This window comes from Anolis carolinensis, unplaced genomic scaffold (assembly GCF_035594765.1).
Source record: "Anolis carolinensis isolate JA03-04 unplaced genomic scaffold, rAnoCar3.1.pri scaffold_7, whole genome shotgun sequence".
Taxonomy (NCBI): Eukaryota; Metazoa; Chordata; class Lepidosauria; order Squamata; family Dactyloidae; genus Anolis; species Anolis carolinensis.
In genome coordinates this window covers 127,927-152,023 of record NW_026943818.1, presented here as the reverse complement: position 1 = coordinate 152,023, position 24,097 = coordinate 127,927, and the positions used below count along the sequence as shown (strand labels likewise).

The 24,097-nt window shown below is 50.8% G+C and overlaps 3 protein-coding genes across 8 annotated transcripts; all 3 read right to left on the bottom strand.

The window, feature by feature from the left end:
- Positions 1-2,421: 2,421 nt before the first annotated feature.
- On the bottom strand, positions 2,422-9,421 carry st6galnac4 (ST6 N-acetylgalactosaminide alpha-2,6-sialyltransferase 4). Of its 5 annotated transcripts, none has more exons than XM_062960566.1 (6): positions 9,401-9,421; positions 7,754-7,821; positions 5,382-5,576; positions 4,706-5,118; positions 4,249-4,356; positions 2,422-4,150 (listed from the first exon to the last, which is right to left on the bottom strand). In XM_062960566.1, the coding sequence occupies exons 2-6, from the start codon at positions 7,772-7,774 to the stop codon at positions 3,961-3,963; spliced, it is 927 nt and encodes a 308-aa protein (XP_062816636.1). In that variant the 5' UTR covers positions 7,775-7,821; positions 9,401-9,421; the 3' UTR covers positions 2,422-3,960. The 5 variants fall into 5 exon arrangements, with proteins under 5 accessions (XP_062816636.1, XP_062816638.1, XP_062816635.1 ...); XM_062960568.1 differs by having other exon boundaries at positions 7,763-7,821; XM_062960565.1 differs by lacking the exon at positions 9,401-9,421 and adding an exon at positions 8,111-8,281.
- Positions 9,422-11,555: 2,134 nt separating this feature from the next.
- Positions 11,556-18,841, bottom strand: pip5kl1 (phosphatidylinositol-4-phosphate 5-kinase like 1). Its single transcript, XM_062960172.1, has 9 exons — positions 17,680-18,841; positions 16,198-16,248; positions 15,949-16,103; positions 15,257-15,381; positions 15,131-15,165; positions 14,804-14,859; positions 14,196-14,308; positions 13,912-14,074; positions 11,556-13,014 (listed from the first exon to the last, which is right to left on the bottom strand). Exons 1-9 carry the CDS (start codon positions 17,977-17,979, stop codon positions 12,411-12,413), a joined length of 1,602 nt encoding a protein of 533 aa, XP_062816242.1. The 5' UTR covers positions 17,980-18,841; the 3' UTR covers positions 11,556-12,410.
- Positions 18,842-19,844: 1,003 nt separating this feature from the next.
- Positions 19,845-24,097, bottom strand: dpm2 (dolichyl-phosphate mannosyltransferase subunit 2, regulatory). Of its 2 annotated transcripts, none has more exons than XM_062960185.1 (4): positions 23,960-24,097; positions 21,868-21,957; positions 20,277-20,379; positions 19,845-20,195 (listed from the first exon to the last, which is right to left on the bottom strand). In XM_062960185.1, exons 1-4 carry the CDS (start codon positions 23,960-23,962, stop codon positions 20,137-20,139), a joined length of 255 nt encoding a protein of 84 aa, XP_062816255.1. In that variant the 5' UTR covers positions 23,963-24,097; the 3' UTR covers positions 19,845-20,136. The 2 variants fall into 2 exon arrangements, with proteins under 2 accessions (XP_062816255.1, XP_062816254.1); XM_062960184.1 differs by having other exon boundaries at positions 23,846-23,973.

Here is a 24,097-nt window from a genome sequence, read left to right as displayed (position 1 = left end):
CCCGCCCGGACTGGATGTCCAGCAACAAAAACGTTCAGCTAAATTAAATGTCTGCTTGGTCAAATGATCCTCAGGCACAAAAGGGGGGAAAGCATTGACCTGATTTAATGTGTTGTCAAAGGCCTTCATTTCTTTATTTTATTTATTTACTAGCTGTGCCCGGCCACGCGTTGCTGTGGCGTTGTCTGGTGGTGTTGGTGAGAACTTGTTGAGGTAGTGGTGGTATTGAATGTCTGTTGTATGGTTGTCTTTATGTTTAGTATGCATTTGGTTGTTTGTGTACTGTGAAAGTGGTGAGGGTAGAGGGGGTCAATGTCCCTGTGTAGTATTGTATAGTATTTATACGTTGTCCATGTGTTGTGAATGCTTGGATTGTGTCCTGCTGCATAGTAGAAAGGGTTGGGCTGGATGGCCCTTAGGGGTCTCTCCAAACTCTTGTGCCTGTCCCCTGGGCTGAGTGGGTTGCTAGGAGACCAAGTGGGCGGAACTTAGCCTTGTAACTGGCAGCAATTGGATAAAAACAATTATTCCTCTACCTCTAATTAGGACTTTATTTTTCTTTTCTTTTTGTTGTATCTACCTAGAGCCATGGATGATGGGTTGTATTGTCAAATTTCGAGGTTGGGGGGCCTGTAGTTTTGTTGTTTTGTCCGCTGCCCTGATGCCATCACTCTTTTATATATATAGATTTACAGCATTTCTATCCCGCCCTTCTTTCTCACCCCGAAGGGGACTCAGGGCGGATCACATGACACATATCGGCAAACATTCAATGCCTTTTAACATAGAACAAAGACAAGACAAACATAGGCTCTGAGCGGGCCTCGAACTCATGACCTCCTGGTCAGAGTGATTCATTGCAGTTAATTGCAGCTGGCTTGCTTTCCCGCCTGCGCCACAGCCCAATTCATGGCCAGAATCACTGGGCTGCTGTGAGTGTTTTGGGCTCTATGGCCATGTTCCAGAAGCATTCTCTCCTGACATTCGCCCGCATCTATGGCAGGCATCCTCTGAAGTTGTGAGGTCTGTTGGAAACAAAGCAAGTGGGGTTTGTATATCTGTGGAATGATGTTCCTGGTGGAGAAAGAGCTCTCGTCTGTTGGAGGCAAATAGGAATGTTGCAATTAAGAAGCTTGATTAGCACTGAGTAGCCTTGTAGCTGCAAAGTCAATCAGTAAGGGTCTCTGCATAGAGGTAATGAAGCAAGTGGAGTGTATATATCCTTGTGGAATAATGTCCAAAGTGGGAGAAACAAGCCTTGTCTGTTTGAATCAAGTGAGACTATAGCAATCTTGATTATCATTGAATGGCTTTGCAGCTGCAAAGTCAATCAGGAAGGGTACCTGCATAGAGGTAATGAAGGAAGTGGAGTGTATATATCCCTGTGGAATAATGTCCAGGGTGGGAGAAAGAAAAACTCTTGTCTGTTTGAAGCAAGTGTCAATGTTGCAATTATCAAGCTTGATTAGCATTGAGTAGCCTTGCAGCTGCAAAGTCAATCAGGGAGGGTCTCTGCATAGACGTCTGTCGGAAGTGAGTGTAGATCTGCCTGTGGAATGATGTCCAGGGTGGGATAAAGAAAGAACCCTTCTCTTGGCCATGTTGATTAGCAATGAATGGCCTCGCAGCTGCAAAGTCAATCCATGAGGGTCTTTGCACAGAGGTCAGTTGGAAACTAGGCAAGTGGGGGCATATATATATGTGTGTATGTGTGTGTGTGTGGAATGATGTCCAGGGTGAAGCAACCCAGGCAGTTCGAAGCCCAGGTTGGGGCGAGCACCCGACCTTCGGCCCAGCTCAGTATCCACCTAAGCAGTTCAAAAACAGCGGTGAGTAGAGAAATTGGGCACCACTTAAGTGGGGAGGTATTTAACGTTGCCATAAAAAAGGAAATACCAGAAAATGCCGGCGATCAAAGAACAAGGAGGAAGTCTGTGATCAAGGGCTCGTCAACGTAGCGGATGGAGCGACAGCGCCCTCGTGTGGCCAGAATAGAGCACAACCTCCAGGACGCCGAAGTTGGAAAAATGCCAACATAATACCTCGCTGTGTTGCCTGTCCTGAATGTCTAACAGCATTGAATGTTTGCCATGTATATGTTCTGCGATCCGCCCCGAAATAAGTAATAAATTAATGAATAAATCACTCACTATTTTGGCCTCTCGGGGAGTTTTAGAAACACAAAATCCCCTTCCAAAGTGATTAAAATGACATTTACTTCTCCTTTCAATACGATGCTTCTCCTATGCGGCAACACGCTACTGAGAGCACCGGAAGGGGAAGGGACAGGAAGTGCTGCTCGCACACCACATCAATAAGCCTGCTTTGTACCCAAATGTGGGACATTCATCTGATGGCTTGTTTGAAACCACACACCCACATACACACACACAAATACGAGACCAAAGAAAGGAGACAATGTGAAGAACAAAGACATCCATGTTGGTGGAAAACCTCACAGCTATGTTCTGCTCGCCCACGTTGTCCCGGGATTAATGCTCGAACCCTGCACTTTCCCCCCGGGAACAAAGGAGAAAGGGATTTCTTTTGCTCGGCAACCGAATGTCTGCACAATGTAGCTTGTGTTCTAACAACATTTAAGTATTTGAAGCCAGCGTCGTCACCAAAAGTGGGTTGAGGACCGGCCTCCTTTCTCGGGAAGATCAGGCCCGTCCTTGGAAGAAATAAATAAAAGACCCACGTTCTTGACTTGTGGGGTCTGGAAAGACTTCATACAGTCTAAGAAAGGGCCGTTCAGAGAGTTGCCTCCCCAAATTAATCCTGCGCCAAAACTTCCAGGTCCGGGACACAGCCAGAGGTGTCTTCAAGCAAGACAGTCGTCAAGAGGCGGAATGTTCAATTCCGTCAAAACTTCCAGGTCTGGGACACAGCCAGAGGTGTCTTCAAGCAAGGCAGTCGTCAAGAGGGGGACTGTTCTGTTCTCTCAAAATTTCCAGGTCCGGGACACACCCGGAGGGGTCTTCAAGCAAGGCAGTCGTCAAAAGGCAGAATGTTCCGTTCTGCCAAAACTTAGAGGTCCGGGACACAGCTGGAGGGGTCTTCAAGCAAGGCAGTCGTCAAGAGGTGGACTGTTCCGTTCTCTCAAAACTTCCAGGTCTGGATCACAGCCGGAGAGGTCTTCAAGCAGGACAGTCGTCAAGAGGAAGACTGTTCCATTCCGCCAAAACTTCCAGGTCCGGGAGACAGCCGGGGGTCTTCAAGCAAGGCAGTCATCAAGAGGCGGACTCTTCCGTTCTCTCAAAACTTCCAGGTCTGGATCACAGCCGGAGGGGTCTTCAAGCAAGGCAGTCATCAAGAGGCGGACTCTTCCGTTCTCTCAAAACTTCCAGGTCTGGATCACAGCTGGAGGGGTCTTCAAGCAAGGCAGTCATCAAGAGGCGGACTCTTCCGTTCTCTCAAAACTTCCAGGTCTGGATCACAGCCGGAGGGGTCTTCAAGCAAGGCAGTCATCAAGAGGCGGACTCTTCCGTTCTCTCAAAACTTCCAGGTCTGGATCACAGCCGGAGGGGTCTTCAAGCAAGGCAGTCATCAAGAGGCGGACTCTTCCATTCTCTCAAAACTTCCAGGTCTGGATCACAGCCGGAGGGGTCTTCAAGCAAGGCAGTCATCAAGAGGCGGACTCTTCCGTTCTCTCAAAACTTCCAGGTCCGGGACACAGCCAGAGGTGTCTTCAAGCAAGGCAGTTGTTAAGAGGTGGACTGTTCTGTTCTCTCAAAACTTCCAGGTCTGGGACACAGCCGGAGGTGTCTTCAAGCAAGGCAGTCATCAAAAGGCAGAATGTTCCGTTCTGCCAAAACTTCCAGGTCCGGGACACAGCCGGAGGTGTCTTCAAGCAAGGCAGTCGTCAAAAGGCAGAATGTTCCGTTCTGCCAAAACTTCCAGGTCCGGGACACAGCCAAAGTCGTCAAGTGGCAGAATATTCTGCAGGAGTGGACCTTGCTACCCCTCTGGCCACGAGGGATGCGTGAAGACGATGTTCCTCTTCTTTGCCCAGCGGGAAAAGACCGCCTTCTCCGTGATGAAGCGGTGCCCGCCCCGCGGGGCCCGTTCGTGCGCCAGGTACATCCTGCACTCGTCCAGCCGCCCCTTCTCGAAATAGTGGTAAGGCACGGGAGGTTGGCTCTGGTTCCTGCCAATCAAAGAAGACACTTCCTTTTCAAAGGCGTGCGCTTCGTCACCATTTCACGAATCTATCCCACAGCTCCTCCCTCCCTGTCCCGGACGTACCTGCAGTAGCTTTCGCTGACCATGCCGAAGACGAAGATCTGCTCGCACAACTCCATGGCCAGGACCATGGTGAACCAGCCGGTGCTGAGGAACGAGCCGGACTTCATCCTGCCAATTTGAGAGACGAGACAAGCGTCAGCCGTGCGTGCGGGAGAAGAGCCACATTCCCACTGCAGGGATGGGACTTGCCAACCAAAAGCCCAGGTCGGGGTGAGCTCCTGACCTTTAGCCCAGCTTCTGCCTACCTAGCGGTTCGAAAACAAATGCGAGTAGAGAAACAGGAACGAGTACTTGGCTTCCATAATCTGACTCCTGCAGCAAAGAGAACTTGTCCCCCTACCACGTCATTCATTCCATACGAGCGTGGAGTTATTACGGCAGCAGCATTCTCAGGGGGAAAGCGAGAGGGGAGTCCAGCCCAACCTCTATCCTGTGTCTTCTCTAGCCGTTCCCTCACCTGTCCTTCCCGGTTTCCATCTGGAAGAGCGCATCGCAGTGTGCCATCATCTCCTCGGTCAGCGTGTAGAGGCGGAGGCTGGGGTACATCTCCTTGACCTTCAGGAGGGCCCTGTAGACCAGGCCGGTCTTCTCCCGGCTCATCAGCCTGGGGGGGCCCCAGACCACGTAGAGGGTGTCCCGCGAGCGGGCGAAGAAGTAGGACTGGTTCCTCAGCAGGAGGGGGATGCTGGTGTGGGAGACCACCCGGACGGTGCTGCGCCCGCCCACGTCCTCCTCGAAGCCCTGCGTCGGGGCCTGGTTCATGCGCAGGACGCACTCCTTGGCGTCAATCTCCTTCCCCGAGCGGGAGCCCAGCATCTGCCCGGAGCTGGAGACCACTGCGCAGTGGCGGCATGGCGCGCGGGCCAAGGGCTGGACGGAGAGAACGGGAGATGTAATAAGATCTACCTAGTTCGAAGCCCGGTTGGGGTGAGCACCCGACCATGAAGCCCAGCTCATTCTTCACCCCAGTGAGCAACCTCTTTAGACCAGATGGAGTTTCTGCCCACTCTTCAGAGGCAGCCTGACAGTCACCTGGATGGGATGTGACTAAGCCATGAAGGACACCCCAGGACCGGGCCATGCCGTGTCTGTGGATCGAGTGGCCAACATTCCTGCCGCTGCGGCAGACTCACCTTCCCTTCTGGAACGCTGATGTAACCCGCAAACTGGGCATCCGAAGGCGCCTCCGGCAGCAACCGTCCCTCCCGTCCTTCCTCTTCCAGGCGCCGGCAGCTGAGCCAACACAAGGGGACGCAGAAGCGCGGGCAGAGCAGGACGTAGAGGAAGGAGCCGGCTGACAACGCAACCAGGGTGAAGAAGACACGAGGCTGAAAGAGAGAAAAGAAGGAAGGGAGATGGACCACCCAGGAGGACAAGTCTAATGGGACTTTGTGTTGGGAGAGACAAGAGGCAGACTATTCTCTCATCCCAACAAACAGTAAGAGCACCTCAAGCTTCGGAGAGCTTCTGTTCAACCATTTCACAGCTCCCTGCTTGGCAAGATCATCTGCATAGGTGAAACTCTGTAATAGGCAGTAAGAGCACCTCAAGCTTCTGTTCAACCATTTCACAGCTCCCTGCTTGGCAAGATCGTCTGCATAGGTGAAACTCTGTAATAGGCAGTAAGAGCACCTCAAGCTTCTGTTCAACCATTTCACAGCTCTCTGCTTGGCAAGATCGTCTGCATAGGTGAAACTCTGTAATAGGCAGTAAGAGCACCTCAAGCTTCTGTTCAACCATTTCACAGCTCCCTGCTTGGCAAGATCGTCTGCATAGGTGAAACTCTGTAATAGGCAGTAAGAGCACCTCAAGCTTCTGTTCAACCATTTCACAGCTCTCTGCTTGGCAAGATCGTCTGCATAGGTGAAACTCTGTAATAGGCAGTAAGAGCACCTCAAGCTTCTGTTCAACCATTTCACAGCTCCCTGCTTGGCAAGATCGTCTGCATAGGTGAAACTCTGTAATAGGCAGTAAGAGCACCTCAAGCTTCTGTTCAACCATTTCACAGCTCTCTGCTTGGCAAGATCGTCTGCATAGGTGAAACTCTGTAATAGGCAGTAAGAGCACCTCAAGCTTCTGTTCAACCATTTCACAGCTCTCTGCTTGGCAAGATCGTCTGCATAGGTGAAACTCTGTAATAGGCAGTAAGAGCACCTCAAGCTTCTGTTCAACCATTTCACAGCTCCCTGCTTGGCAAGATCGTCTGCATAGGTGAAACTCTGTAATAGGCAGTAAGAGCACCTCAAGCTTCTGTTCAACCATTTCACAGCTCTCTGCTTGGCAAGATCGTCTGCATAGGTGAAACTCTGTAATAGGCAGTAAGAGCACCTCAAGCTTCTGTTCAACCATTTCACAGCTCTCTGCTTGGGCGGTGATGGCACAATCGTCAGCATAGGTGAAACTCTCTTTTACTTCTACGTGCCCGCCTTGTTTTAAACCAGGTGTAGGTTTGTTCCAAAGCATCCCAGCAGCGCATAGTGAGGGAGGGACGCGCATGGCTGCCGATGGGTTCTGGAGTATATGTGCAAACCTGCGGACGACACTTGATCTATTTTCCAGCCATTCCTCTCCCAAAACAATGCTCGGCAGACCCGCCAGCGGCCCACACCCATCCTCTTCCTGCCCAATTAGTTTGCAAAACACCCCTGCGCGGTCTAAGTGGATATGGATTTAGCGCGGTGTGCTTTTAAGAGGCTTCCCACCGGCAGCGTAATTGGTTTAAGGCCTGTCGCCACTCATAGCGGGCAAAGAAACTTCATGGAGAGAGAGAGGGGGGAATGTTTACACGTTGCAACAACAACCCTGTGAGGAGAATAATATTAATTATAGAATAATAATAATCTTTTGTTTATATACTGCTCCATCTCCTCGAGAAGACTCAGGGCGGTTTCCAGCATGTACAAGAATGCAGCTTGGGCATGGGCAAACTTTGGCCTTCCCGCCAGGTGTTTTTGGACTCCAACTCCCACAATTCCTGGCCTGAATGGTGGGAGTTGATGTCCAAAACAACTGGAGGGAGGGAGGGCCGAAGTTTGCCCGTGCCCGCCAGATAATATCTCATCATCATCATCATCATCATCATCATCATCATCATTTAATTACTTATTAATCGCCCTTCATCCATGATGCTCTAGGCAATTTACAAGATAAAATTGTAAAGGATAAAATATATACATACAAATATCTGCAGCGGTATAAAGAACAGCAAGGAGTGTTGATGTTCTTGGATGCAGAGAAGGCTTTTGATAACATTCATTGGAGTTGCATAGATCGGCTGTTAGGGATGGTGGGAGTTGGAGTCCAAAACACTCCACGTTTGCGCCCATGCCTGCCTCATAACCACACAATCCCGCTGCTGGGTTGGACTGGGTGGCCCTTGGGGGTCTCACAAACCCCACGGAGCAGCACCACACTAACAAGAAATCAAAACAAAGTCTGTCTCTCTAAATCAATGGCCTTCTCGCAGCAACCCAGAACCCATCTGATTGAGGCCTGGCGTACTTACAATACTTACAAGCACCGGCATCCTTTTGGGGTCTTCTCAGCCATGTATCCGCCTTGGGGAGCAACACCCTGCAGAGGAGGAGAAGCAAGAGGGAGGCCGGCTCAAGCAGCTAGTCCTCAGTGAGGCCCCAGAAACCGCACCTCCAGCACATGGAGTCCAAAATCCAGAAACCGTGCCCTTTGCACAGGGCGGGGCCCATCAGGTCTCAGTAGGAATGTTTATTTTGTTGCTGTTGTTACTAGATATGCAGTTGTGTTGCCGCCCTTGGCCCTCCTCGCTCCCCCTGCAGCCTGTGTTGTTTCAACTGTCTCAGGTCTGTGGCCCTAACAGCCTCCCCACGTTCCCTCTTTTAATTACTTAATGCTTGACGAAGATGTCGGTGATGCTTTGGAAGCTTGCATAGCGGTGTATCTTTGTGTTTGGATACTTGCTTGACTGCCTTCTTTCATGTTTACTTTCTTGCCTGCCTCCTTCCTTCCTTCCTCCCTTCTCTCCCTCCTTCTTTCTCTCTTTCTTTCCTCCCTCCCTCCCTCCCTCCCACCTTCCTTCCTTCCATCCTCCCTCCCTCCCTCCCTCCCTCCCTCCTTCCTTCCTTCCTTCCTTCCTTCCTTCCTTCCTTCCTTCCTTCCTTCCCTCTCTTCTTCCTTCTTTTTCCTCCCTCCCTCCCTCATAGAATCATAGAATAGTAGAGTTGGAAGAGACCTCATGGGCCATCCAGTCCAACCCCATTCTGCCAAGAAGCAGGAAATTACATTCAAAGCACCCCCGACAGATGGCCACCCAGCCTCTGCTTAAAAGCCTCCAAAGAAGGAAAGAGCCTCCACCACAGTCCGGGGAAGAGAGTTCCACTGCTGAACAGCCCTCCATCTTTATCTCCTTCCTTCTCTTTCTTTCCTTCTCTCCCTCCCTCCCACCTTCCTTCCTTCCTTCTCCTTCCCTCCCTTCTTTTTTCTTTCCTTCTATCCTCCCCTCCCTCCTCCCTTCCTCCCTCCATCTTTATCTCCTTCCTTCTCTTTCCTTCCTTCCTTCCTTCTCTCCTTCCTTCCTTCTCCTTCCCTCTCTTCTTCCTTCTTTTTCCTCCCTCCCTCCCTCCATCTTTATCTCCTTCCTTCTTCTTTCCTTCTTCCTTCTCTCTCTCCTTCCCTCTCTCCCACCTTCCTTCCGTCCTCCCTCCTTCTTTCTCTTCCTCCCTCCCTCCCTTCTTCCTTCCTTCTCTCCCTCCTTCTTTCCCTTCCTTCCTTCCTTCCCTCCCTCCTTCTTTATCTCCTTCCTTCTCTTTCCCTTCTTCCTTCTCTCCCTCCCTCCCTCCCTCCCTCCCACCTTCCTTCCTTCTCTCCTTCCTTCCTTCCTTCCTTCTCCTTCCCTCTTCTTCCTTCTTTTTCCTCCCTCCCTCCATCCCTCCTTCTTTATCTCCTTCCTTCTCTTTCCTTCCTTTTTCCTTCTCTCTCTCCCTCCCTCCCTTCCTTCCTTTTTTCTTTCCTTCCTTCCATCCTCCCTCCCTCCTTCTTTCCTTCCTTCTTCCCCCCCCCCCTCCCTCCCTCCCACCAAGCAGGGATAGCGAGAGAGAGAGAGAGAGAGAGAGAGAGAGAGATGTCACTGAGGGAGGGGTGCCTGGATGGCGGGATGTGTAGAGCGGTAGATGCCTACCTGCCGGCCTCCTCCTCCTCCTCCTCCTCCAGCCTGGCCTCCCTCCCTCCCTCCCTCCCTCCCCCTTCGTTCCGGCCGGGCTCCTCCTCCTCCTCCCCCTCCTCCTCCTCCTCCCCCTCCTCCTCCTCCTCCGCCCACGCGGGGCCCCAGGCCTCGTGGGAGGAAGGGAAGGGGCGGGTCCGGGCCTTCCCTTTTGGGGGAGGGAGGGAGGGAGGGAAGGAGGGGGCACTGGGCTGCCATTGGGAGTCAGGCGCTCTCCATGACTTCCAACAGAAGCCGCATCACTGGACTCTATCTATATCCATGGAATGATGTCCAGGGAGGAAGCAGCCAGGCGCTGAAGCTGCAGTGCGCTTTTTTTTTTCGTGTCAGGAGCAACCCGAGTTGCTTCTGGTGTGAGAGAATTGGCCGTCTGCAAGGACGTTGCCCAGGGGACATTGCCCGGATGTTTTAATAATAATAATAATTTATTTGTTTGACCAGTCATATGGCCATTCTAAATAAAAACAAGGCAAAAAGGATGGGAGGACAGGCAGCTGACCATCTGTTTGCCGACAAAATCTTATTTTCCCGATTCTTCTTTCAGGAAATGTGCTCTTTTCTTGATAGCTTTCAGGATAAAAAGGCTGACTCTGATTATGGTGGATCTTTCTTGTCCTTGCAAGAGGACTGTCAGAAGATCGTTTCTGTTGGGAGACCTAAAATTAGATAGCAACTAGCTGTGCCCGGCCACGCGTTGCTGTGGCGAAATAAAGTATTGAGAAATTGGTGGTAGTTAAGGTAAAGATAATCCAGTGCAAAGCAGATAATATAAGATTACAAATGGGTTATATAGCTGTGTGGAAGGGCCTTGAGTCTACACTGCCATATAATCCAGTGCAAATTAGATAATCTGTGGAAGAGGCCTAATTGAGGCCTAAGTCTGCCTGTCCCCTGGGCTGAGTTGGTTGCTAGGAGACCAAGTGGGCAGAGATTAGCCCTCTAACTGGCAGCAATTGGATAAAAACAATTATTCCTTTCCCTTTAATTAGGACTTTATTTTTCTTTTCTTTTTGTTTTATCAACCTAGAGGCATGGATGATGGGTTGTGTTGTCAAATTTCGAGGTTGGAGGGGCCTGTAGTTTTGTTGTTTTGCCGGTTGCCGTGATGCCATCACTCATTTATATATATAGATGGATGTAAATAACTGTGGGAGGCTTCTCTCATGTCCCTGCATGGAGCTGGAGCTGAGAGAGGGAGCTCACCCACACTCTCCCCGGGTGGGATTGGAACCTGGCAGCCTTCAGGTCAGCAACCCAACCTTCAAGTCAGGAGGCTTTTATCCCCTAGGCCAAGGGTCCCCAAACTAAGGCCCGGGGGCCGGATGCGGCCCATCAAAGCTATTTATCCGGCCCCCATGGCACAAGGGCAGAAGGGGGTTGGACTAAATGACCCATGGGGCCTCTTCTTCTCTTACAACCATTATTATTATTATTATTATTATTATTATTATTATTATTATTTTATTGTATGAAACAGCAAACAAGATAGATATGCTGGATTTCGTATCACAAAATCACAAGTCAAACCGTTCCCAAGTGTCTAGGACTGTGTGATGTATTTATTATTATGATTATTATTAACATTGAGGCTGGGTGGCCATCTGTCAGGGGTGCTTTGCTTGTGCTTTCAGTGCACAAAAGCAGAAGGGGGTTGGACTAAATGGCCCAAAGGCTCTCTTCCAACCCTCTTTATTATTATTATTATTATTATTATTATTATTATTATTATTATTATTATTGTTAATTTTATTATTATTATTATTAGTTTATTGTATGACACAGGAAACAAGATAGATATGCTGGATTTTGTATCACAAAATCACAAGTCGAACACTTCCCAAGTGTCTAGGACCGTGTGATGTATTATTATTTATTATTATTATTATTATTATTATTATTATTATTATTATTATTATTATTATATTGCTTGGTGGCCAACTATAGTCCAGCCCTCCAACGGTCCGAAGGATCGTGGACTGGCCCCCTGTTTAAAAAGTTTGGGGACCTCTGCCCTAGGCCACTGGAGACTCCTGCAGTGCTCATCAAGGTGGCCGACTGCACCGTCCACACTTGCCGCCAACAGACAAGGGTTCTGTCTTTCTTTCTTTCACCCTGGACAGGGATAGATGATGGGTTGCAACCTGTAATTTCCAAGGAGTCTGTGAAAGACAGCAGGGAGGGAAATGTTTTGGACTCTCCAGGCTGTTCCCAGGTAACAGGGTGGTCTCAGTTCCCATGGGAATCGGCCTTTGGAGGAGAATTGGGAGACCACCGTTTCTCCAGATCCAGTCGCCTTGAGATCAGGAGGCAGAACGTAAAGCCAAGACAGACTGGGTTTTCTCAGAGGAGAGAAAAAGCAGGTGTGCGAGGAATGATGTCATGGGACCGATGGAGGCCTTTTGGGGGGTTTCTCAGAATCGAAAACATACCGTGTGCAAACAAACCGTATTTTTTAAAAACAATAATAGCAAGCCATTTTAATTCCTTCGGTGAAGAACATACATCCCTCTCTCCACCCCCAATTCCCCGCCCGTGCATTGGAACTGCGTGGCATGAGGGCTCTCGGATGCCTCCTGATCCGTGATCTTGGATTCCACTGTACAAAACACACCCAACGTTTTTGTATTGAGGATCACGACCCTGGGATATTTGCGAGTCTCCGAATACATACAGTGCCGCTGGGTCCAAAGCCCAGGATGGCTCGGCTTCATCCGCCCCCCATTTGCCCATAGACTGTCCTATGGGTCTCCCACCTTGTGGCGGAGTCGGGGGCAACGGCGGGCTTCCACCGCAGACACGGCAACTGTCCGCCCCTTGTTCATTCCCTTTGCCAGTCTTTCAGTTCATTGTCTGCATCGATTGCCGGCCTGTAAGTTGCACGGGGCAGCGCCAATGGAGGCTGGCTCCCTCCACCGCCCGCTTGCCCACCCGCCCAGGGCCTCTTCCCCTCCGGCCGACTGACCGGCCTTCACTCGGTGTGCTCTTCCACCCACTTGCACAGCCGCCGGGCGTAGGTACGCGGTGGCACCGTGGAGAAGCTTTGTCTCCCGTAACGGATCTTCTTCCAGATGTTCTCCAGCTTCTTGCGGCAGCCATACTCCGTGAAGAAGTCAATGATGCCCAGGAAGTAGCGGTCCTCGGGCCCGTCCACCACGTGGAGCGGGTTGCGGGAGTTGGGCAGCAGGCGCAGGTTCCTGTCCGTCTCAAAAGGGGCGTCGGTGAGGCTGATGTTGCCCCATGTGATGCGGCTGGGCGCCGTGGCACCGAAGGGTTGGGTGGAGCTGCTGGCCTCCGCATCGGAGGCGCTGCTGGCATCGTAGTGGATGCAGGGTGTCAGGATGTCGCGTGTCAGCGTCTCGCTCTTTAGCGACTGGTCCAGGTCGACCTCCACGCTGGGCCGGTGCTTCAGGTAGAGCCCCAGCAGGGTGTGCAGGGTGGTCTTGCTCTCCGGGGACAGCTTGTAGAACTGGTCAAGGCTGGAGATGGTCCGGTGGATGAAGGACGTCATGGAGCCCGTCCCTTCACCGTCCAGGGTCATTATGGAGGGGTTGCGCAGACTCTGGTTGATCGACCTGTGGGAAGAAGATACGGGAGAGGGCTGTGCAATGGTTCACTTGCGCCTCGCACGTCGGATCTGATTCGCAAGTCGGACCTGATTCGTACGTCGGACCTGATTCGTACGTCGGACCTGATTTGTACGTCGGACCTGATTCGTACGTCGGACCTGATTCGTACGTCGGACCAGATTCGTACGTCGGACCAGATTCGTACGTCAGATCTGATTCGTACGTCGGACCCGATTCGTACGTCGGACCCGATTCGTACGTTGGATCTGATTCGTACGTCGGACCTGATTCGTACGTCGGACCTGATTCGTACGTATGGCGTGATCAAGTGTTGGTGTTCATTCTCTAAAGCAGGCATGGGTGGGTGTTTTGGACTTCCACAACGTGGGTATGTAGATGATCCCTTGATTGACTGAAGTGTCCAGTTCCAAGGGGGAAAAGGCATGGGCCAACTTGGGCCTTCCAACTCCCACTATTCCTAACAGTCCCAGACCCTTTCCTTTTCCTCCTCGAAAACGTCAAGGAGGTTTCAAGGGAGTGCAGATTAGACTTGAGAATGCAGGGCAAGAAAAGCAAGCAAACTAGGTCTTCCCAGCGGATTCGAGATAAGACCTTGAAGTCCAGGTGTGTTGGGCATGATCTCATGGGAGCCTGGACGGGCATAAATTAAGTGGTTTGGCTTCAGGCATCTCAGAGGAGACAACGTTGCTAATGAGGATCGGTCTCCTGTTCACGTTTCCAAGTTCCTGTCTATGCTTAAGCGGCTGAGGGGGAAAAGGCTGTTGGGAATGGTGGGAGTTGGAGTCCAAAATGCCCTGCTCTAAAGGAACTCCAAGGTGAGCAAAGGTTTGGAGACAGAGGTCTAGAAGCGGACCCTGTCCACCCGCACACACTCACGCTTACATCGTGGTCCTGGCGATGATGTTGACCAGCGCCTTGTTCAGGATGCGCTCGTCCTCGCGGAGCGGCTGGATCCCCACCAGGATGCTGTAGTCTATCACGTGCAGGCGCTTCAGGAACTGGGTGTCCAGCTCCACCTGGCGCAGAAACCAGGACCGCTGCTCATCTGCAACAGAGGAGAAGAGGGAAGCCGTGCGCCGAGTGCCCGGCTGCGCATGCGTGTGCTTTCAAGGCATGGGATTCAAGGGGAAGAGAAAGAACAACACACGGGGCGACGGGCAGCCTACCGAGCCAGATGGTCTTGTCCCCGAAGTTGAGGTCCTTGAAGACCATGATGACCTCGCTGCCTTCGGGGGCCGCGTCTGTCCAGCGGTTGACCTGGCAGCCCTTGATGTCGTACCTGGAAGGGAAGGAGAGCAAGGACAGGGCCGCTGCAAGGAGCAGCTCTTCAGGACATGTCTTTAACATGTGGGGAAGTCTGCTTTGGGCACAACCGAAGGACAGCAGATCTGAATTTCAGCACTTTACAATTTCCAAAATAGTGGTGACCACGTCAGCTCACACTCAGGGGCGGCTGAAGCTGTAAGCTGGGAGAGCAACGGCAGGTGGCGCAAAATCCGCTCGGAGCGCTGTTAGACGCCGGGGCCTGGAGCACCGGTTCAGCGCCGAAAATACTGTTTGCTTACACTTGAAAATTACCTAGAATTGGTCCTGCACCCTGAGTAAGGAACAGCCACCCCCCTAATGGGGTGGCTTCCAATTATAGAATTTTACAGGCATGCTCAGGAGTCTAATGATCAATGGACATTTACTGACTAAAGCAATCCTTAGGGATGTGCAGTTGCTTCCAACTTATATTAATCATCAAAAGGGCAACGACGTGGATGGCACTCACCTCTCCAAGATCCTCTCGTGAGGGTAGAAGATGCTTTGCATGATGATGAAGTACTTCTGGAGAGGGAAATGACACGCATACTGTATGTCTAGGCAGATCGGAACCGCTCTAAAGACCCCGTTGACCATATCTGGAAGATGGACTCCGCATGGAAGCACTTCCCAGGGTGATAATGTCCCCCATCACACGGACAAAGGGCCCGTCTGGATGGACTGGGCAGCCAGAAGGTGCTGGTTTCCTTCCCTGTCCTTTCAACGGCTGGATGGCCATCTGTCGGGGTGCTTTGAATGTGATTTCCTGCTTCTTGGCAGGGGGTTGGGGACTCACCTTCTTTTGCTGAGGGATGATGATACTGTGGATGCCTGTGAGGAGGAAGAGAGCAGGAGGTGGGTGAGCGTGGAGAGGGAGGCCTTGCTGCCCGTCCGGCTGGCTTCCCGTCCAGGCAAACCTTACCCAGGAACTTGACCAGGAGGGAGTGCGGGTATCTCTCCATGTGCGCAAGGTACTTGGGCAGGTTGGTCAGGATGAAGCGGATCTCCCGCCGCTTCTGGGTCTTCAGGAAGAAGTGCTTGTCGTGGCTGGGGGAGCAACGGGAGAGGGAGGTTGCGGACCCCGGGAAGGGGGGCCGCATCTAAGCCTCTGTATACATTACATACGCACCTATCCTGTCTACCTACTTTCTATGCTGCCCCCTTGTGGTTGGATCAGAGTATTGTACACAGGCATAAATAGAGGCTAGGAGCTAGTCCTTTCTATCTGTATACTGCCCTCTTGTGGAAGCATCTGAGTATTGTATACAGATACAAATCGAGGCCAGTAGCTAATCCCTTCAATCTCTTTGCTGCCCTCTTGTGGTTGCATCCAAGTCCTGCACACATACATACATAGAGGCCAGTAACTAATCCTTTCTATATGCTGCCCCCTTGTGGAAGCACCTGAGCCCTGCAGACATAGATACCCGGTAGCGAATCCTTTCTATCTCTATACTGCCCTCTTGTGGTTGTGTCCGAGTGCAGCCTACAGGCGTAAATATATGCCTGGAGTTAGTCCTATGTACACGCTGCCCCCTTGTGGTTACGCCCGAGCCCTGCACGCATGGCTAATCCTTTCTATCTCTACGTTTCCCCCCTTTTGCCATCTCTCACCTGAGGAAGAAGTTAGCGGAGCTCTTGGAGTTGCTGATGAACTGCAGGTAGGAGTGCTCGGAGCACAGGGACTGCTGGTAGTCCAGGTCCATCGTGCCGAGGAAGTGCCGGAAGTAGGCGAAGACGGGCCCCGCGTACGTCCGCATCTCGTAGCCCTGCAGGGAGATGCCGTTCGGCTCAGAGGCCACAAAGGCCCCGGGTCTCACCCCGTCTCCGCCATTAATTAATGTTAGGACCAGCTCTTCCTACCTCGTGGGCCTGCTTCAGCACTTGCGAAAAGTCCGACTCCCTGTTGATGTCCTGGGAAAGAGAACGGAAGGACGGCGGCTCAGGAGGAGATGTGCGCGGCAAGAGCCCCCCCCCCAAGGGCCACACGGCTGGGACTTCGGGGGATTCCTGCACCCTTTGAGGCCCCTTCCGAGCACAAAGCGCCCAAAACACTCTCGGGGTTCCTCCCTATGGGAGAAAGGCTTCCCAGAAAGGGCAGAAGCATGGCCCCGGATCTAGAAGTCTTAGTAGTCACATGCACTGTGTGCACGTATGTACCTATGCGCCAGAAGATACACCTTTCTATCTGCTGCCCTCTTGTGGTGGCGCCTGAGCGCTGCAGGCACAGATACCTAGAGGCCTGCAGCTAATCCTATCTATGCACTGCACTGCCCTCCTCGAAGTCATAAGCCAATCCTCTTAATTGATATGCTTCCCTCTTATGGTTGCATCAGCGCCCTGCATACATGCATACATACATACATACATACATACATAGAGGCCAAAATCTCTATCTACATGCTGCCCTCTTGTGGTTGCATCTGAGTCCTGCATACTTGCACACATACATACATACATACATACATACATACATACCTAGAGGCCAAAATCTCTATCTACATGCTGCCCCCTTGTGGTTGCATCTGAGTCCTGCATACATACATACATACATACATACATACATACCTAGGGGCCAAAATCTCTATCTACATGCTGCCCTCTTGTGGTGGCATCAGCGCCCTGCATACATGCATACGTACATACATACATACATACCTAGAGGCCAAAATCTCTATCTACATGCTGCCCCCTTGTGATTGCATCTGAGTCCTGCATACATACATACATACATACATACATACATACCTAGGGGCCAAAATCTCTATCTACATGCTGCCCTCTTCTGGTGGCATCCGCGCCCAGCATGCATACATACATACATACATATATACATACATACCTAGAGGCCAAAATCTCTATCTACATGCTGCCCTCTTCTGGTGGCATCCGCGCCCTGCATGCATACATACATACATACATACATACATACCTAGGGGCCAAAATCTCTATCTACATGCTGCCCTCTTGTGGTGGCATCAGCGCCCTGCATACATGCATACGTACATACATACATACATACCTAGAGGCCAAAATCTCTATCTACATGCTGCCCTCTTCTGGTGGCATCCGCGCCCAGCATGCATACATACATACATACATACATACATACCTAGGGGCCAAAATCTCTATCTACATGCTGCCCTCTTGTGGTTGCATCCGAGTCCTGCATACATACAAACAGAGGCCAAATCCAATCTTTCCGATCTCTATGCTGCCCTCTTGTGGTGGCATCCGAGCCCTGCATACAGACATGCCTACACACCAACATCAAATCCTCTCTGAACACGTGTGACGCGGCAGCTAAAAAGGCCATGACGCTTCCAGGCCAGGCGCAACCCTCACCAGGTATGACCAGTTGTCCATGGCGTGCTGGAGGGAGGCCCGGAGGCCTTGCTTGAGCATGCAGGTCAGCGGGTAGAACTCGTGGTCGCGGTTGATCTCGAAGAAGCCCAGGAGCTGCCACTGCTCGTGGATGCGCCACATGATGCGGTGCATGAGCGGGGCCCGCCGGTGGCTCCTCCGCATGGGCTCCCGGCTCTCGCTCTGGAGGGGGACAACGAGCAGGGACCCGGTTGGGTGGCGGCGGGTCCGTGTGCCATGTGTGCATCTGATAACAAATGCACAAATGGAACATTGCCTCATGCAAGTGTCTATAAGAACATATATAAGCGCCTGGCCTTCAGCCCAGCTTCTGCCTAGCTAGCGGGTTCAAAAGCAAAATGCAAGTAGGTAAATAGGTACTGCTTTAAAGGCAAAGAGGTATTTTAAGGCATCTGTAAAAAGGAAATGGGTGATGGGATGACATATGGCGGAATTGGAGGATTCTGGAAATCCTGGCCTTCAGCCCAGCTTCTGCCTAGCTAGCGGGTTCAAAAGCAAAATGTGAGTAGGTAAATAGATACTGCTCAAAGGCAGGGAGGTCTTTTAAGGCACCCATAAAAGGAAATGCCAAAGATGGGTAAAGCCTATATATACCTCTGTGTACAATTGGCCGTCTTGCGAGTGTATACACGGCAGAGGGTTCGCCACACATGTATGTTCCGTGATCCAAACCCAAATCCGCCCTCCCGACCCTTTGGGGACCTACTTGCAGGGAAGACATGGCTGGGCCTGACCGCTCTCGCGTCCGGAGAAGCCACAGGGCGGTCAACGGAGCATTCCGGTCTCCCGGGAAACCGTGGAATGCCGCCGCGTCATGCTCTAAATCGCAGAAGCAGGGGCTGCCTGGCCATCTCTTGGGGGGGCTTTGATGGTGGCCGAATCGGGGTCTGAACTGGATGACCTCTGGGGTCCCCTTCCAATTCGACGGCCCTATCGGCCTTTGGGAAAATTCCGCCCCAAAAGTGTTCTGTGTCAAGTGGAAGCGATCCGTGCCATTGCGCATCCCTTTAGTAGTAGTAGTAGTAGTAATAATAATAATAATAATATTTTTGCATGTGCCCTATGGAAATGTTGGGTCTCCTTTTAGAAAGAAAAAGGAGGATATAAGTATAATAATAATAATAATAATAATAATAATAATAATAATAATAATAATAATAATTGTATTTGTTATTGGGTTATGACCCCAACTAAATAATAATAATAATAATAACAACAACAATAATAATAAAAATATTATTATTTTGGGCTATGGTCCTAATAATAATAGTAATACATTTGTTATTGGGCTATGACCCCAATTAAATAATAATAATAATAATAATTTTTGGGCTATGGTCCTAAATATTAACAATAGTAATACATTTATTATTGGGCTATGACCCCAATTAAATAATAATAATAGTAATAATAATAATAATTTTTGGGCTATTGTTCTAAATATTAACAATAGTAATAAATTTATTATTGGGCTATGACCCAATTAAATAATAATAATCATATTTGTAATTGGGCTGTGACCCAATTAAATAGTAATAATAATAATAATTATTATTATATTGGTCCCGGTGGTGATCGGCACATTGGGTGCCGTGCCAAAAGATCTCAGCCGGCATTTGGAAACAATAGACATTGAGAAAATTACGATCTGCCAACTGCAAAAGGCCACCCGACTGGGATCTGCACTCATCACCCGAAAATACATCACACAGTCCTAGACACTTGGGGAGTGTTCGACTTGTGATTTTGTGATATGAAATCCAGCATGTCTATCTTGTTTGCTGTGTCATAATAATAATAACAATAACAATAACAATAACAATAATAATACATCACACAGTCCTAGACACTTGGGAAGTGTCCGACTTGTGATTTTGTGATACGAAATACAGCATATATTGCTGTGTCATAATAAAATAATTTATTATTGGGCCATTGCTCATCTCTTCAATAATAATAATAATAGTAATAATAATAATAATAATTTGCATATATTATTGGACCACGATCCCAATCAAACAGTAATAATAAGACTTGTGCATGTCTCACGACTAGGAATTCCAGCTTTACTTTCTGAGATGGTACGCAGCATTTCTACAAAACAAAAAGAGGAGGAAGAAGAAACCTAAAAATATATATACTATTTATTGTCATCGCAACCACTTTTGACACGGATTCCCCCGGATTGACTTTGGAAGCCGACTCTGCTGGACTGCGATCCAAAAGCCTTTAGTTCAAGTCATGGGTTGTCACAAGACTGCAGCAACACTCAGCACGGCCTGCATGTTGTTGTTGTTGTTGTTGTTGCCGCAGGGTGCAAAGGGACACACGTGCAAAAGGGACGGGAGAATGCCCAGCGAGCGCTCCGTCCCCTCGGTCCGTGAAGAGCAAAACGTCAACAGGGCGGTCAAGGTCCCGTCAGGCCGCCTTCTTTGCCGCCGCCCGGCTCTTCCACGTGATGACGGCGATAAAGGTCCCTGCGGAGGAGAGACAGAGCCGTGACGGTGGGAAGGGAGGCGTTTGGGAGAGACGGCGGAGGAGGCTGGGCTTGGACTCACCCACGAAGAGGAGCAAGAGCAGCCCGGCCGCCACGGGGATCAGGACGGAGAACTCTCTCGGAAGGAAGAAGGCCTGGATCAGGTGGTCGCGCTCCACAAAGGGCTGCAGGGAGAGGCACGCATGGCAAGGAGGCCCCAAACAGTTCTGTCTATCCGTATATATATGTCGCTATATATCTTTTAGGAGCCCCGGTGGCGCAGTGTGTTAAAGCGCTGAGCTGCTGAACTTGCAGACCGAAAGTTCCCAGGTTCAAATCCCGGGAGCGGAATGAGCACCCATCTCCTGTTAGCCCCATCCCCTGCCAACCTAGCAGTTCGAAAACATGCCAATGTGAGTAGATCAATAGGTACCGCTCCAGCGGGAAGGTAACGGCGCTCCATACAGTCATGCCAGTGGCCACATGACCTTGGAGGTGTCTACGGACAACGCCGGCTTAGAAATGGAGATGAGCACCAACCCACTGTATTTACCACTGAGTCGGTCACGAAAACCTTTACCTTTACTATATATATTATATTATTACTAGCTGTGCCCGGCCACGCGTTGCTGTGGCAAAGTGGGGGTGGTATTGCTTTAAAATTGTTGTGGAATTTTTATTTGACGTTATTTGTATTTTTAATTAATTTTATTGTAACTTATTTTTTTAATTATTATATTTTATTATTTTGTTGTATTATTTTAGTTATTTTGTTATTATAGTATTTTACTGTATTATTTTTAGTGTTTTTAATTATTTTAGTGTTTTTTATTGTATTATTTGTATTTATTTTATTTTTTATTCTTTTATTAACACTGGGCTGAGTGGGTCGCTAGGAGACCAAGTGGGCAGAGCTTAGCCTTCTAACTGGCAGCAATTGGATAAAAACAACTATTTCTCTCCCTCTAATTAGGACTTTATTTTTCTTTTCTTTTTGTTGTCGGAACCTAGGGGCAAGGATGGTGGGTTGTGTTGCTAAATTTCTAGGTTCTGGGGATTGTACTTTTGTTGTTTAGTGGGATGAACGGACACCATTACTCCTTTATATATATAGATTATTATTAGAACTGGAAGGGTTCTGAATATTTATATATGGCATAATATATTATATATAATAAATGCATTATATATATATATATATATATATATATATATATATAAAAATAAAAGAATTGGAGAGGTTCTGGATATATTTACGGTATATATGACCTAATGTATTACATTTAATAAATGCATTTTTTTTCATGTCAGAAGCAACCGGAATTCCTTCTGGAGAGAATTGGCCGTCTGCAAGGATGTTGCCCAGGGGACATTGCCTGGATGTCTTGATGTATTTACCATGCTTGTGGGAGGCTTCTCTCATGTCCCCGCATGGAGCTGGAGCTGAGAGAGGGAGCTCATCCGCGCTCTCCCCGGGTGGGATTCGAATCTGGCAGCCTTCAGGTCAGCAACCCAACCTTCAAGTCACGAGGCTAATTATATATATGATATTATTATTATTAGAACTGGAGGGGTTCTGAATATTTATATAGGGCATAATATCTATAATAAGTGCATTCTATAATGCAAAAGGCGGGAGGTGGGGGGGCGGGAACCGGCCGGGCAGGCCCTACCAGGACGACGATCCAGACGGTGTAGTAGGCGAAGAGGAGGAGGCTGAAGGCGACCAGGCCGAAGCCCACCAGCCGGTCCGTGGCCGTGGCCTGGAGGGGAGAGAGGGCCCAGAATAACTGGAACAACAGGGATAAAACCACCCAGGAAAACAAAAACACACCGGAAATAAAACACAGCAAAGCTTCACCATTCCTGCCTGGTGGATTCCTTGGTTGGGAGGAGTTAGCTGGCACTGATTGTTAGCCGCCTTCGTTAGCCCTGAATGGCCTTGCAGCTCCAAGGCCTGGCTGCTCCCTGCCTGGGGGGATCCTGGGTTGGAAGCTTGTTGGTTGGCCAGCTTGATTAGCCCTGAATGGCCTTGCAGCTCCAAGGCCTGGCTGCTCCCTGCCTGGGGGGATCCTGGGTTGGAAGGTTGTTGGTTGGCCAGCTTGACTAGCCCTGAATGGCCTTGCAGCTCCAAGGCCTGGCTGCTCCCTGCCTGGGGGGATCCTGGGTTGGAAGCTTGTTGGTTGGCCAGCTTGATTAGCCCTGAATGGCCTTGCAGCTCCAAGGCCTGGCTGCTCCCTGCCTGGGGGGATCCTGGGTTGGAAGGTTGTTGGTTGGCCAGCTTGACTAGCCCTGAATGGCCTTGCAGCTCCAAGGCCTGGCTGCTCCCTGCCTGGGGGGATCCTGGGTTGGGAGGTTGTTGGTTGGCCAGCTTGATTAGCCCTGAATGGCCTTGCAGCTCCAAGGCCTGGCTGCTCCCTGCCTGGGGGGATCCTGGGTTGGAAGGTTGTTGGTTGGCCAGCTTGATTAGCCCTGAATGGCCTTGCAGCTCCAAGGCCTGGCTGCTCCCTGCCTGGGGGGATCCTGGGTTGGGAGGTTGTTGGTTGGCCAGCTTGAGTAGCACTGAATGGCCTTGCAGCTCCAAGGCCTGGCTGCTCCCTGCCTGGGGGGATCCTGGGTTGGAAGGTTGTTGGTTGGCCAGCTTGAGTAGCCCTGAATGGCCTTGCAGCTCCAAGGCCTGGCTGCTCCCTGCCTGGGGGGATCCTGGGTTGGAAGGTTGTTGGTTGGCCAGCTTGATTAGCCCTGAATGGCCTTGCAGCTCCAAGGCCTGGCTGCTCCCTGCCTGGGGGGATCCTGGGTTGGAAGGTTGTTGGTTGGCCAGCTTGATTAGCCCTGAATGGCCTTGCAGCTCCAAGGCCTGGCTGCTCCCTGCCTGGGGGGATCCTGGGTTGGAAGGTTGTTGGTTGGCCAGCTTGACTAGCCCTGAATGGCCTTGCAGCTCCAAGGCCTGGCTGCTCCCTGCCTGGGGGGATCCTGGGTTGGGAGGTTGTTGGTTGGCCAGCTTGAGTAGCACTGAATGGCCTTGCAGCTCCAAGGCCTGGCTGCTCCCTGCCTGGGGGGATCCTGGGTTGGAAGGTTGTTGGTTGGCCAGCTTGAGTAGCCCTGAATGGCCTTGCAGCTCCAAGGCCTGGCTGCTCCCTGCCTGGGGGGATCCTGGGTTGGAAGGTTGTTGGTTGGCCAGCTTGATTAGCCCTGAATGGCCTTGCAGCTCCAAGGCCTGGCTGCTCCCTGCCTGGGGGGATCCTGGGTTGGAAGGTTGTTGGTTGGCCAGCTTGATTAGCCCTGAATGGCCTTGCAGCTCCAAGGCCTGGCTGCTCCCTGCCTGGGGGGATCCTGGGTTGGGAGGTTGTTGGTTGGCCAGCTTGAGTAGCCCTGAATGGCCTTGCAGCTCCAAGGCCTGGCTGCTCCCTGCCTGGGGGGATCCTGGGTTGGAAGGTTGTTGGTTGGCCAGCTTGAGTAGCCCTGAATGGCCTTGCAGCTCCAAGGCCTGGCTGCTCCCTGCCTGGGGGGATCCTGGGTTGGAAGGTTGTTGGTTGGCCAGCTTGACTAGCCCTGAATGGCCTTGCAGCTCCAAGGCCTGGCTGCTCCCTGCCTGGGGGAATCCGGGCAGCCCGGAAAACTCACAGCAACCAGTATATGTACTTAACGCACATGTCTCTGTTGTCTTTTGGGAACGCAAGCGCATTCCATCCCACGCAGCCTCTCCCACGGGCTCCTGTTCCCACTCCAGAAAGGAACCTCCTGATATTATAAAAGTAAACTCACCATTCTGAAGTTCGGCTTCCTGCTCGGGAAGATTTCCTTCCGGTGCCACAGGGAGAGGCGGGAGTTGAGCTTCCGCGCATGCGCACAGCCGCCACTAACGCCTGGCCGCTCAGCCTCTCAGCCGCAGGCCTCCGCGCG